Here is a 15,515-nt window from a genome sequence, read left to right on the forward strand (position 1 = left end):
TTTGTATGGTCTAATATGTCTTATTTTCCCATATTTTGCATAATATATTGGACAATATAAGTTTAACCATTTCATACGCCTTTTGTCAATAAATAATTTTTAATACTTAATACTTTCAAAACTACAACTTGATTGATTTAGTTGCGATAGTTGAGTTGAGTTAATTGAAATTTACGCAATTAGTTAAAAATTATGAAATTTTTTTTCATAATTTTAATTAAAAAAAAAATCTGTAGACGAAATTTAGTGCTAAAATCATGGTTAAGGAGACATGCAGTGAAAGATGAAAATTTAATAACTAAGCAAATAATGCAGAAAAAGTATATAAGCAAAGAAAAAAATATTCACAATTTAATTCTATGGTTTCTACAAGTTACATGAAAATTTTCATGAATGAAACTTTTCATTTCCCCCTTTTAATTTTAAACTGCACTTTCATCAAGATGATATTTGTATTGAAGAAAATCAAAACACATATGAGGTAGTGAGAAGCAAAGGGATGCAAGTGGCAAAATTAAAAATTTGGAGATAACCCCTCCTCTGTCTTGGGGCAAGAGATGGTACTAGTAGCCCAGGTAGGTGCTGTTGTATAGCATGATTTAGGAAAAAAATCAATGAAAGCCTACCTAGGACGTAATCTTTTTACGTGTTTTACTCAAAACTTGAAAATGTCCACTTACATCCCTCTGCTTCTGACTGCCTCATATGTACTATCTACTTATTACTAATCATTTACATTTTAAAGTTGAATTCATGCCAGCCATCTTTGAAAAACATTACAGAATAACATAAAAACAGGAGTACATATTTATATTGAAATACAGAAGAAAATTTTGCAGATTTTACATTGAAAATTATATTTTAAGAATGATCTCTTTTGAAACCAAAAACTTCACTTTTAGAAGATGCTTATGCAGTGAAACTTCTATGAGCGACTCTATATAGCGACCACCTCCATTAACAACCACTTTTCTAAGGCACTGATTTTCCCCTGTATATTACTAATGTTAAAATAACTCTGAGAGAGACCATTGAAACCTCTCACAACGACCGGCAAATTGTGAACCTCAGTATAAGCAATTATAGGAATTTTTGTTAGAGGAAACTCAAAAAGAGAGTGACAACAAAAGAAAAGCAATAGAACATTTAATTTGTACACAAATCAGTTTTCTCATGTTAACTAAGGAGGAAGGAAACCAGAATAAGGGATTGAAATCTATTCTCCTGTGGGTTCAAATGTGTTCCTTTCTTACCCTCTTTGTTTCGAACCTCAAAAATGTCACAAAAAGGAGGATGTTGTTTTTCGGACCCTTGGGAAGCTAAGGTGGCACAATGCACATCTCGAGGCAAGTCAAGCGGGCGCCTGTCAATGAAGACAGTTGATAAGAATAGAACTTCTTTAAAAGGTTGTTTCATGAAATTTCTTGATTGCTTACAGGAGAGGGTTAGAACGGAGCATTCCTAGTTCGTTATAGTGGACAAAATCTATTTTTAGCATGTTTGAATAGCTCAAGAATTGGTTTGAGTGAAGTTGCATTCCATTACCATACATCACAGCCAAAGTTCTGAAAAAGTGAGTTATCTCACGCTCGAGAAACAAATAGAAGTTATCAACTTACACAAGGAAGGAAGATCAGAAAGGAAATTTATGTAAAAAAATATATTTCATATAAAAAATGAAAAAAAAAAGTTTCTTTATTTAAATAAAAAACCTGTCATAATGTTCTTGACTAATACATTGCAGGAAGAAGATAAATAACAGCTATTGGTGCTGTATTTGCATGTTCGAAAATGACCTCTAAGAGCGACCAACCTCAATTAACGACCACTTTTTTCAGGAACAGAGAGTGGTCGCTCCAGAGAAGTTTCACTGCATAAGAAGACCATAAATAAAATTGAAAAACTTGTTCAATTACAAAGATGTGAATAAATGGAAAAGCAGCCAATGAAGTACTTTAAGTTTTCTTTGTTTTTAATTTATCACAATATATTAAAAATTTGATGCCCACAATCACAGGGCTCCCAACACATTTTAGCTTCAGAAAAGGGTAAAAGAGGACCATTTTCAATCAAAAAGGGGACTAAAGAGGACCAGTTAGGATCAAAAAGAGGACCTTGGGAGGACCACTTATAGTTAAACACAGGGAAACACCAAAAGGCAAATTAGTTGCTAGCTGCTAAATTCATGAAGATAATTCGTTAATTAACTATAATAATGGTACAATTCCTTATCACCTGTGAAACTGATCTTTTTATCCATTGAATAATATTATTTACACAAATATTTGGATGTGAGGAGGGCACTTAATTCAGCACTTAAGGCAGCCATTAAATTAATGATACATTTTGACTTGAATCAGGGATGCTGGTAGTCTCACTGAAGGATAGATGAAGCTGCACTCCATCTTTACTTAGTTTAAAATAATTTTTATGTTTTTCTGTCTTGTAATGCTTCTTAATAGCGTTATACACCAAACAAAAAACATTCTCTTGTTGTTTTCCCCAGTCTCTAATTTTGTTCCCATCTTCATCAGCTTCAACTAACTATTTGCTGAGAAATTTGCACTTCCCCCAAGACTCACACTGAAGCTTAAAAAATATTGTTTTGATTTTCAACAAAGCTACAACTGAGTTTATAGTAAAATTATTTTATATTTGAATTTTTAATTGAATCTCTTATCACAGTGTTCATACCCTATAGGGAGAAAAAAATTTAAGAACTTTTCAAGAGTAAAAAAATATTTTTCAAGGTACTACCCTAAATTCGCACTATAAATATTACATGCAGATTTCATTTAATGCTAACATATAAATAACAGAAAGTAATGTAAAAAGTATAGGAAAACAAACTGATTTTTCTACAAGAAACACTTTGATAAAAGATCTACTGCATTGAAAGTTTTCTTAAAAATGTCTGAAATGCCTGATCACAATGTGAAAAAAATGTCTGATCACAAAGAGAAGCAGATCAAATGAGGCTTAGTTCTGCAATTTTCATATTCAAAGTATATTTTCAAGAATTATAAAGTTTAGATTTAAAAAAAAAAACCTCCCTGATTGCAAGGCCATGAGTGCTTTAAACTTTTTTTTTGGGTGGGGGGGACTATTTCCCCTTTTTAGTAGGTATCATGACAATGAAATGATGTACATAAATTAAACTTTATAAAATTTTATAATTCAACTTTGTTTCAAATACAAACACTAAGTTAAAATGTTATGCATTCAATTTTTCACATTTAATATCCCCCCCCCATTAAAAATACAGTAATAACCAAATTAAGCTAATAATAGTAATTAAAATTAAGTTTGTAAAACTAGAAATTTGAATTAAAAACAAAAATATTAATTTTTTAGTTATTTAAATAAAAAATAAAAAGAGTTAATCTAAGGTAGCATGTCAAAACAACTTCAAATTGCCAAAAATATAAAAATATTTATTAGATGCAAAACGATTGAAAGCTCAGATAAGCAAATTTTCACGAACCAAGTTCTATTATGGCATATTTCCCATAAAATAAATTTATTTATTTTCTACTAAATTAAACATAAAATATGCTAATCTAAGGTAGCATTTGGGAAAATAACATTCGATTGGGCAAAATATTTTAATATTTTCATGATGCAAAAAGATTGAAATTTTAAATTCTAAAACTCATTTTCCGCGATGTCCGAGTAAGTTCAATGTTGTCATGGTTTCCAAACTAATTCCTTCGTTAATTATTGAAATTAAACGAAAAATAAGCTAATCTAAAGTAGTATATGTCAAAATAACTTCCTACTGTCAAAAACATCAAAATATTTACAAGATGCAAAAGGATTGAAATTTCAAACGCAAGAAGTAGTTTTCCCCGGAGTCCGAGTAAGTTCAATGTTGTCATGGTTTCCAAACTAATTCCTCCGTTAATTATTGAAATTATACGAAAAATAAGCTAATCTAAAGTAGTATATGTCAAACTAACTTACTACTGTCAAAAACATCGAAATAGTTACAAGATGCAAAAGGATTGAAATTTCAAACGCGAGAAGCAGTTTTTCGCGAAGTTCGAGTAAATTTAACGTTGTTATGGTTCTCAAACTAATTCCTTCGTTAATTATAGAAATTAAACGAAAAATAAGCTAATCTAAGGTAGCACAAGTCAAAATTATTCCAATTGTAAAAAACATCAAAATATTTACAAGATGCAAAAGGATTGAAACCTCAAACACGAAAGCTATTTTTCGCAATACTGCATATCGAACATATGTTCAGAAAATTGCACTGCTGAAGTATTTTTTAAAAAATTACAAGCACTCTAAAGTATGCTTTAGATTGCTTGTTATGATTTTTGAAAGAATTCAAGCAATAAAAAAACTTTTCATACTGTTTCAAGGCTTTCAAGCACTTGGAAAATGAACTTTTTTTTTTCAGGAACTTTTCAAGGTTTTTCCAAGGGCGTAAAATTTACGAACATATGCGCCTGTAAAAAAAAAATGCCACATGCGCCACGAGATTACTTTCGAATTCATTTGCAAAAGGGGTGGTTCATAGCAGCGTTGCTATTACAGTCAACGCACGACAACTCTAGTCCCAAGGGACTGGCTAAAACGTTCCGAGTTATGGGAATTTTCCACGACAGTCTCAAGAGCTTGGGATCTAATGAAAACTTTGAGATAAAGGAATATTCGAGTTATCGAGATCCAAAAGTTTATTTGCTATTGCAAACGTGAGGCTGAAATTCTGAGAAATATAGGTAGAACTCTGCAAAGCGATTTGACGTTGTAACTCCTCCCCCAAACCTCTTTCTTATGGATTTCCATGCTGCAGCGGTTGAAGGAGGAGTCATGACCTCAATCTGAAGCGAAATAATACGGGAAAGTGAGGTTAAGGCGCCGCGGCCCGCGTGTTTAGGTGTACAGTATCTTTTAACGCAATGGAGAATTTTTAAAATCTGATTTTTAAGTAAAAACAATATAAAAGCGGACTAATCGGACCAAAATGTTAAAAAACGGTCTAAAGCGGACTCAACCCTAAAAAATGGACTTTGGCGGGAAAAGCGGACCATTTGGGAACCCTGCAATCATAAAAACATGCAAAAAAATTTTTGGAGCACAAATGTAATGGAATTCTAATTATACTAGTTGAAATGGGTAATTTTTTGTTTTGGTATAGAAGAAGCCAGACTAACTGTTTTGTGGTAGCTTGTGGCTGATTTTTGCTTGGCACAGGAGCTATGACCCCTGTGAACCAAATAGTCTTCTACACATCACATACAACTAACAATAAAATACCTTGCATTAATTCAGCAAACAGATTTAGCTATCAATACATACACAACTGATATACCATCCCATACCATGAAACTAGTATGTTGTGGCCATCACGAAACTTTCTTCTATATCTTTCTTTTTTTTTCTGATACCTCCCCATGCTTGACGAGGAAGCAATCAAGCAATATTCCCAACAAAAACAAAATTACACATGCAAAAACTTGACGACCATCCCAATGTCTGAATTATTGTAAAAGCAAAGCAAAGAGCGAAAATTGAAAGCTATTTTAAAAGCCTTGCTTAAATTAATTACAAATATTTTATTTGTTAACAAACATAAGATGGCAACAGTTAAAAAATTTAAATCATTGAGATAATATTTCCGATCATTTCCATACAATTAAAATCACGAGAAATACGCAGACGACAATCTATTACGATTTATCTTTCTTATTGTTGCATTAATAAAGCTATTTTTATTCGCAAAAAAAAAAAAAAAAAAAAAAAAAAATCAACACCTCTTGAAGCGATTGGCGTCAAAATTGAACCAAAGCCTGTTTACATATGGATTCACATATATTCCAAATTTCAACCAGAACGTAGCATTACTTCTTGAGATAGGGCACTCACAATGGGAAAAAAAGAACGGACGATTGCGCTCTCCCCTTTTTTGCTGTTGGCACCAAAATAAAATCAGCTCTTATACCCACTAAGGGCTACTTGCCGATAAATTTTTCTTTCATTCCGTTCATTATTTCTTGAGATACAGCAGTCACAATTGACGACAAAGAACGTTCTATAGCTCAACCCCCGTTTGAGTTATTGACACTAAAATTGAATCAGCACCTGTTCCTGTTAATGGCAACATATGGACCAAATTTTGTTTGATTCTGCCAGTTACTTCCTGAGGAACAGCAAGCACGAGTAACTCAAAAAACGTCCCATTGCTCCACCCCCCTTGGAGGAATTCACGCTAAAAACCAATGGGCACAAGTTCACATAAGGGCACATATGTGTACCAAATTTTGTTCGATTTCATACGGTAGTTTTTGCTGTAGAGCGGCCACAAAAAACTGGTCACACACAGACGTGACACACACACATACACACACAGACAGACATTTTCCAAAAATAGTGGAAATGAACTCAGCACACCTCAAAGCGTTCAAATCCGTCAAACTTCAAAATTCGAAAATTTGCACGAATCCAATACCTTCTTCTATATATTAGATATAGAAGAAAGTAATAAAATTGAGTAAAAAGCAGACAGCCAGTTGTTCAGAATCGAGACCCTGGATGCTTCACATACATTTATACATAAAATTGCTCTTACTTTAATTTCAAATTTTCCATAAATGCAGCAAAATTACATCCAGATCCTTTTCCTTGAAATTATACAGCATTATTTTTCAGAAAAATTAAATTTTTATTATACTGCTATGCAAAAGCAAAGTCTGCAAGCACAAAAATCATACCTGCACTTTTTGTCAAAATTGAGTTACATTCAGCAGATGGTTCTTTGTCACATGTTTAACCTAAATATAATGTTTTACAGTCATTTCTCAATGGGAAATATTATTATTAATTTTATTATTTTTTAAAAAGTTGTACCTGGATCAAATACATAAAGGCACACAACTTCAAATGGAAATTTCTCCTTTTGAACTCAACTGCAGCTACGACTTATGCACTTAACACAGCAGTATAGACATTTGCTGTCACCAAACTTGCTTTCTAGCAATATTTTTTGAGCTGAAGCATACTAGTCTCTCCAAATGTGGCTAACTGAGGGAGCGTTTTCTGGTCTCTCATAATGAACTTTTCACATTGAGAGTATAAGGCAAAAAATCAGTGTCTAGATAAGTTGGTTGTTAATGGAGGTGGTAGCTGTATACAAGTTTCACTGTACAACAATGAGGCAGTTACAAGCAAAAATCAAACAATTGCAAAAATTAAAAATACAATAAAGAATAAATTTAAATATTTGAAAATAAAAATTTACAATCACTTACTGGGAAAAGATTTTTCAGATTTTGAAGCATCATGATAAGGATCACTGCTTTTGTTCTCTATTTTAGCACAATTTAAATCCACCAGACTATTTTCAGACCCATTTGTAGGACTATCATCACATAAATCTATTATAAGAGCGTCGTCAGAATCTACAACAATAAAAGTAAATTTATACCGGCAAAGACATTAATAAAATTTCTGTTTTTCCAAGAATCATTTTAATTACAATCTCTACTGAAACATTGTACTTAACTACTGCTTTTACTTTTTATAGAGCTATAGCTATAAATAATTTTTACTGTGCATCTATTTTTATTCAAATAAAATGTAAATTATGTCAAAATCAAAGAAAAAAACACATAGATTTGAAAACTGTTTAGCATTTATATGAAGTATTATCAAAATTCTTCTTTTTAAAACATGACCATTTAAAAGGGAAAAAATTCACTTATATGCAGAAATTTTTTTTGTGAGTAATATTTTGATTTTAAACTACTCCTTGTTATCAAGACTTTTGGAGGCATCTAAACCTTTCTCACTTGGCAAGTCATTAGACACAACAGCAACAATCCCAAAATACATTACATAACAATATATTTTTTGCAGATTGGTCATAGCCAGTCATAGGTTTGCATTCACAACCTATGACTTAAGTTTTTAGATAAAGGGCGCAGCATAATCCGTAAACATGAATAACATCAAGTATTTTAAAATTCATTGACTGGAGAAGTTGGAAATATAAATTTAAACTGTTCCAAAATTAATAATTACTAATTCACATAATAAATCTTGCATATAATAACATGGGAATGTATTATAAATATTCATTATACTAGTAGTACCCTCACAGCGATGCCCGCACTAAAATTGTAAAGGAAGTCCATAGAATAAAAAAAAATTGCCCCCTCCCCCCGATGTTAAATGATCATTTTTTTTCACTAAAATACATACACATCTTTTCAAAAAAAAAAAAAAAAAAAAACTGATTAATGTTTCTTTGGAATTTAAAACTATTCGCCAAAACATTAAATTAGATTTACAGTTGCTTTAAAACACTTTATTGAGTGAAAACAGTTTTTTATGCAATTTAAAATGTTTCGCCAAACAAACAAAAGAGACACTGATTAGTATCTTTCAAATGTAGAATAATTATACAACTCTACTGCTAATTGCCAAACTCAACCAGCAACCACACTACCATAACCTAGTTGTAAGCGTGCAGAGTGAACTCCGATTAATTAGCTATCCCATCTGTTTAAAGAAAAAAAAATCCGGTGGGGCATTTGAAAATAATGGTATGACATTCGAAAATCATCGTCAGGAGAAAAAAAAAGAAAAAGTCGTAAAGTTCATTCGATTAAAAACAAATAGAAAGTTTCTTGGGAATTCAAAACATTGAATTACATTTACAGTTGCTATAAAATAATATTCCTAGACTGGATTCGTGCAGCGCCTGACGCGCCAAGCGACCACACTAATAGAATCCAGTCTTTTTGCGAGTGAAGCGGATGTTTTTTCTTTGGAAATGATAAATGTTTTACCAAACAAACAAAAACAGTATAAAATCACATTAACAGTAGTTTTCAAATGAAAATGATCCCGCAAATCTATTGTTTATTGCCAAGTGACCGAGCTACAGTAACCTACCCAATTAGCGAGTAAAGCGAACTCCAGCTGATAAGCGATCCAATCTTTCTAACAAAAACGTTTGAACAAAAATTTTCCAGCAGAAAAACAACGTAATTAAAAAATACGGTACATCTAAGACAAAAAGGAAAGCCCGTACCCTGTGGGAAAAAGAATTTATCTATGGAAAAGCTATTGCTTGAGAAAAGAAAAAAAAGAGAGTCACCCCCTCCCCTTCTGATGCCAAATAATCAATAATCATATTCTTTAACTAAAATGCGTAAACACCCTTTGAAAACTTTAATATAATCCTTTGAAATTAAAATATTTTGACAACCAAACAAAAAATACATCAAACATACATTTACAGTAGCTTTCAGATGTAAACTAGTTCCACAACTCCATTGTTAATCGCAACTGGCCAAGCGTCTTTCAAATTGAAAGAAAATCAATTAACAATGAATTTAAAATAAAGTAATAACAGTAAAACATTCATAAGAAATAATGAAAACTTTCCCCAAAACGTTTAAAAAAAAGTAATCGAAAATTGTCTTGAAAGTGGAGCTAGTGTTATACAGTCGAATCCCGACTTACGCGAGGGATGAGTCCCAAGAATCTTCACGTAAGTTGAAATTTCGCGTTGTCGAAAAGGGTATGCGTAGTTTTTAGCCTACTTTCCCAGTAAAAGTCGGTGAAAGAAGAAAAAAGCATAAAAGGCTTAATGCATCTTAAAAATATCACGAAAAACAAAAAAAAAAGTCAAAAATAAATAAAATAGTTAGATAAATATTGAAAAATTAAAAATTGGAAAGTAGGGTATTGAGATGGGGGAAAATGTCTGTTGGTCTGTCTGTCTGTACCCCCCTAATAACTGTTGAATGACTAGTTCGATTCGAACAATTTTTTTTTTGTTAGAAAGATCTTGGCGAGGACATCTCATTCCCATAATTCATTTTTTGATTTGAACAATTTTTCGTTCAATTTTGAACAGTTCAAAAAAACTTAACATTAGCACCTACAGGGAAATTCAAAGCAAAAATAAATCTTGATCTTAGAGACGAAGTGGCTACACCTTTGTAGGGAAAAGCTTTTGATGAAAAACATGTATCATAAATATCTTTTTGATTTGAAAAAGTTTTCGTTCCATTTTGAACAGTTCAAATCTCTCAACATTAGTGCCTACGGGGAAACTGAAAGTCAATATAGATTCCAAACTTAAAGGCAGATTTACTTCAAACAAACTTTGTTGACAATAGCTCTTGACGACCTACTTCCGACTCCGACAATTTTGGTGCTCCAGACTCCGACTCCTGTGCCCGAAAATTACTCGGACTCTGACTTTCTGACTTTGAATCTGACTTCTTAGCTTTGGAAAAAATTTATGCACGGAAGAAAAATGGCTGACTCCGACTCTTGGAAATTCAACTCTGACTCCGACTCCTGTATCAAATAATAAGTCCTACTCCATCTCTGCAAATATTGACAGACTTGCGGACTTTTTGGGGAAATGATGGATTCCAACTACGAGTCTTTGAATTTAAAACTTTTGGATCTCGAATCTAACTCTTTTGTCCCAAAATCAGATGGACTCCGACTCTGACTCCACAGCCATGGTTTTTACTGTGAAATAATTGTTTTAAATATATTTTGATTTTATTTTCAAGCTTAAGTTTTAATTTATGTATTCATTTTTTGACAGAGAAATCCTTTATGTTTCTACATAAAGATATGAGCAGACGATTTTTTTTTTCGACAATGAAAATTATTTCTTTAAGTTGACATTTTATTGTTTTTATTTATTTTTGAAAGTACATTAATTCATTCTTAAAATTTCTTTTGGCAACAGGAGAAAAACGAACTATTTTTTTTCTCCTTTTTGAAAGCGATTGATTTTTTTTTGATGGAAAAAATGTATTTAGCTAATTTGTTTAAAAGGTGCTGCTATTTTATTTGTACTTTTATTTATTTTTTACGTATTTAATTCTTTAGATGAGGGAGGAATATTTTATTTCTCGAAATGAGCTTAAAATATTAAAAAATGTGTTTGAAATAATTTACGATTTTAGCTAATTTTGAGAATACTGATCAGATACTAGAAAGTCGATATTGGTATACGGGAAAGTAGGCTCGTTTAGTTCTAGACAGAACTTCTTGCTTTTTTTATAAGCATACCATTTATTTTAGACATTTGTAAACACCACATTGGAAAGGAATTGTTTTAAACAATTCCTTTCCTTTGTGTAAAAAACATTACCGTTTTTTACACAAAGAACGGATTTTTTATCATTTTCTTTAAATCCTGTTATGATGCACAAAATCAATGGGAAAGAGGGACATCAAATAAACCAGTACGGTACGTAGTTCAGGAAATTATATTTGTAAAATGAAGATGATAATGATTTATGCTGCATAATCAAACCGTTATTCTAATATATTTTTTAATACAGTTGCTTTGCTAGTTCTTCGCAACACCCCTCTTTCTGGTTTCTTTAATTTACAATACAAGAGAAGCTACCATTTTCAGATTTTGCATTTTGCTTAGACACTACTTGTCGAACTTTTATGGATTTACTTTTCTTGACTTATAATTGTACAAATGGAAGATTCACTCATGCTTAATTGTCGTGCTACCTTCGACGCATTTTTTAGTTGTTCAAGCACATCGAGAATCTTTAGCTTTTACGTAATTGTCAGAAACTTTCTCTTTTTCTTTCTATCTTCAAACTTTAGCTGAAACATCACTCTTAGGTGTCATTATATTTCCTCAACTTTCGCATTTAGAATGAAAAAAAGAAATATAAAATGAGGGGTAGTTATTTATTTATACACTAAAAAAAGTGAAGTTTAGACTGGTACGGTGTGGGAATGTCCACTGTCAGTGATGCTAAAGGGAGGAAGGTCCATTCACAGAAAAAATATTTTTGGTAGCCAATAACAAAGCTGTGATTTAAACACCATGATTCCCTTTCGAAATTTTTCGCGTTGTGGGCGAGGAATTCACGTTAGGTCTAAAATTCTTTACTGATGAAAAAATTGAGCTATTCCTATTTCGCATAAGTCGAAACTTGTTGTAGCGGGAGTCGACTGTAGTTGAAAATTGTCTGAAAACCAGGGCGCCCAAAATAGGGCGGAGTGGGGGGGGGGGGGGTGAGTAGGAGCTCAAGCCTTCCCTTAGAATTTATAACTTCCTTGCTTTTAGTACTTTTTTCTTTGCAAAAACCAGTCACACACATACAGACACACAGCCATAGCTGCCAACATGCCAACTTAAAAAATCTTACAATCTACGATTTTTTGACAATAAAAAACAAAGTATTAAAACTTGAAGTATTGTAATGATTTCAAATCCTTACCTTTAATTTATCCGTGCTTTTATAAGCAAAAAATAAATAAATAAATATAAAATAAAATTAAATAAATAAACTTTTATTTCTTTGAACTTAAACTTTGAAAAGTAGCCGACTTTGCAGCTTTCAAAAATTGCCTATCAAAAGCTTGTTTAAAACAATAGTTTTTCTGCAAGTTCTTAAAATGTTCTCCAGGCTGTTATCAGTGCAGTTCTCGTACAAATCATAAAAATCTGCCATAAAACAGTACAATCGTACAAAACGTCCGAAAATCTTAGAATGTACGGCTAAATCGTACAAATTGGCAGCTGTGACAAACACACACAGACAGACATTTTCCAAAAATGGTCGAAATGGACTCGGCACACCTCAAAACGTTTTAATCCGTCAAAATTCGAAAATTTGCACAAATCAAATACTTTCTTCTATATATTAGATATAGAAGAAAGTAAAAATCAGTGATTTGCTTAAAAACAAATTTATACCTGGTTTAAAATATTCCTCATGTTTTCCTTTTGAGAGAGTTTCTTCTAGTCGCTTTCGTATTCCATCCACAGTATTCTTAACAGATAAATGATCCACATTTGTAGATCCTGAATGACTTGAACCTAAGCAATAAACAAACAATTACAAAAGCTAAATAACAACAGAGCATATTGCTCTCTTCATACGAAAATAATATTTAAAAATTTTTTTGTCTTTACTTTAAACAAACTGCTCAAAAAGTACAATACAGAGGTGTGAAATTTATTATACTCATGGATTGAAAAACAGGAAAATCAAATATCTCGGCCAGTGGCGTAGCTAAGGGGGCGGTCTGCCCCGGGCGGCACTTTTTTAAGGGCGGCGAATTAGCCCTTTTTATGTGGAAAAAATAAATGTATTTTCCAAATAAGGAAATTATGTTTTTAATCTATTACTGCAGGCCAGATAATATCTTCTTAAAGCACTCAAAAGAACAAAATAAATTTTGTGGGGCATAATAGACAATTTAAGTATTACTGTAGTTTTCAATTATTTCAAGCAAGTGACACCACAAACGAAGAAAAGTTCGGCTCAAGTCATTTCAAACCAAACTTTCCAAGAAAAATATGCGTGTTTCAACACTCAAATTTATGATTGAAAGCTCGATAATAATAAGAAGTTCTCTACCTGACTTGAGCCGCACTTTTCTTTGTTTGTGGTGTCATTTTATTGCAATAATTGAATACTAAAGGAATACTAAAATATTCCATTCTGACCAAGAAAAGTTATTTTGTCTTTTTGAGTGTGTTATGAAAAGTGCATAGTATTTTTTTTCAAAAATCTGCTATTTAGAATGTAGAGGTTACCTTCAGGAAGATGAAAACAATGAACTTTTTCAATTTTCGATATTAGAAAAAGTTAATACAGGATTTTAAGAGAGTTTCTTGAAAGCCTGCTCGTGAAACAAAAACTTCTCTTTTTTTTTACTTCAGGAAAATTGTGACATGGAGTAAGAAAAAGAGGGGGAGATGTAAAATGTTACACGAAACAATTTATTGCTTATCGCACTTTACATGTTGCAGAGTTTGCTTTGATTTCCCACTCTTTACAAGAGTTCTCTTCTTCAAACGAAGTCTAAGGGAATTCCATTTTCTTGCTTTTGAGAGTAGATAATCTATCCGACAATTTTGGATCACGCATGTTAGTTTATTCCTTATGGAAGGTAAGCGAATTTCATTTTTCAACATTTGGTTTGAACCCTCAACTGATTCAAACATAGTCCAAAATGTGTTTTAAAGTATTTTCAGTTTCAAATAATTCCGGTTAGGAACCTCTCCCAACCGGAAGTCTGTAGTCTAATAGTGCGAAAATGTTTTTAGGCAGGAGAGCGCTTTAATATCTCATCCCTTTTCCTGCTATCACCCAAGATAGTTTAGAAATACGTTTTTATGTTGGAAACCTCAATGTTGGAAAATTTCTGAGCAGAGCCTCTACTCCTACTGTTTCCTCTAACATAGCAAACACAACCAAAAAGTACATATTTAGGCCTTTAATTCTGAAAACTTTCCCGAAGAGAACTCACAACTTGCCTCTGTTCTAAAGTCCCAACATCTAGCTTAAAATTATGTTTTTAAAGCTTTGATACTTCAATATCAATTTGTAAAAACAGCATTTGAATCCTGAATGTTCTTGATCTCCTAATGTGATCAAATATAACCTAAAATATGTTTTTAGGACTTCAATTTTTGAAATTTTTCCGAGAGAGATAACTTAATCATCCTCCCCCTCTCACCTAACGTCTCCAAAGATTAAAACTGCATTTTGAAAACTTCAATTTTGAAAAATTTTCGAGGGAAGAATTCTTTACCCTTATTCCTAATGTCCCCAAAGATAGCCCAAAATTTGCGTGAGTAGGAGAGCTAACCCTTCCTTCTGATAGTCTAAAATGAACTTCTGCCTTAAAAATGATTTCCAGAGGGACACCTCCCTCTTTCCCCTTTTCCTCCTAACATTATAAAACAAAGCCCAAAAACAGTTGTCAATTACTAAAATTTTTCAGGAGAGAACCTCTTGGTTTAACAACATTTTTTAAGCCATTAGGGAACCCGTCAACGTCACCAAAGACAACCTAGAACTGCGTTTTTGAGTCTTCGGTGTCAAAACATTTTCCAAGGAAAGAACCGGAACCTTCCCCTTTCACCCAAACCACCAAAGATACCCTTAAAATTGATTTCAATTTTAAAACCATTTCAGTAAGAAACCTCAGTGCCCCTCTCTCCCCTAATGCCTACAAACTGCATTAGAATACGCATGGAATTGTGTTGCCAAAGATAGCCTAAAATCGCATGTTTCAGAGCTTAAAATTTTCGCATTAAATATCCGATCATTCTCGATTTCCTTGACTTTTTCCAAGTAGCTGAACTGCATTTTAAAATTTCGTAAAATTTCCTTTCGTTGCCTTCCGATCCCCTAACGTCAACAAAGAAACGCTAAAAGAGACTTCATTTTTCTTAAAAATCGGGAGCAAACAACGCGCCCTTTCTAATAACTTTACTAAAATTGCGTTTTTTACTTAAATTTTGCAATTTTCTAAAGTGTGGGCCTGTATCGCCCCCTTTTTTTCTTTTGAAAGTATATAGAGAATAATTAAGTTTAATTTTTTCTTCAATTAAATAGCTAGATTTAATTGAAACACCTTTGACAGTTTATTTATGTATTTGCTATTTCACAACGAAAGGACGGCAAATTGAGGAACCGCTCCGGGCGGCAAACACTCTAGCTACGCCGCTGATCCCAGCTAAAAAATAGCCTCTAGAT

At 32.4% G+C, this 15,515-nt stretch overlaps 1 protein-coding gene across 1 annotated transcript in view; it reads right to left on the reverse strand.

Moving 5' to 3' along the window:
* Positions 1-15,515, reverse strand: part of LOC129216371 (uncharacterized) — a 29,485-nt gene that overhangs the window by 2,584 nt on the left and 11,386 nt on the right. Inside the window, exons 3-4 of the mRNA XM_054850585.1 lie at positions 12,719-12,841; positions 7,260-7,409 (exon numbers count right to left, since the gene is read on the reverse strand). Of these exons, the coding sequence (XP_054706560.1) occupies positions 7,260-7,409; positions 12,719-12,841 (273 nt within the window). The remainder of the gene's footprint in view (positions 1-7,259; positions 7,410-12,718; positions 12,842-15,515) is intronic.

Source organism: Uloborus diversus, chromosome 2 (genome assembly GCF_026930045.1).
Source record: "Uloborus diversus isolate 005 chromosome 2, Udiv.v.3.1, whole genome shotgun sequence".
NCBI classification, from domain to species: Eukaryota; Metazoa; Arthropoda; class Arachnida; order Araneae; family Uloboridae; genus Uloborus; species Uloborus diversus.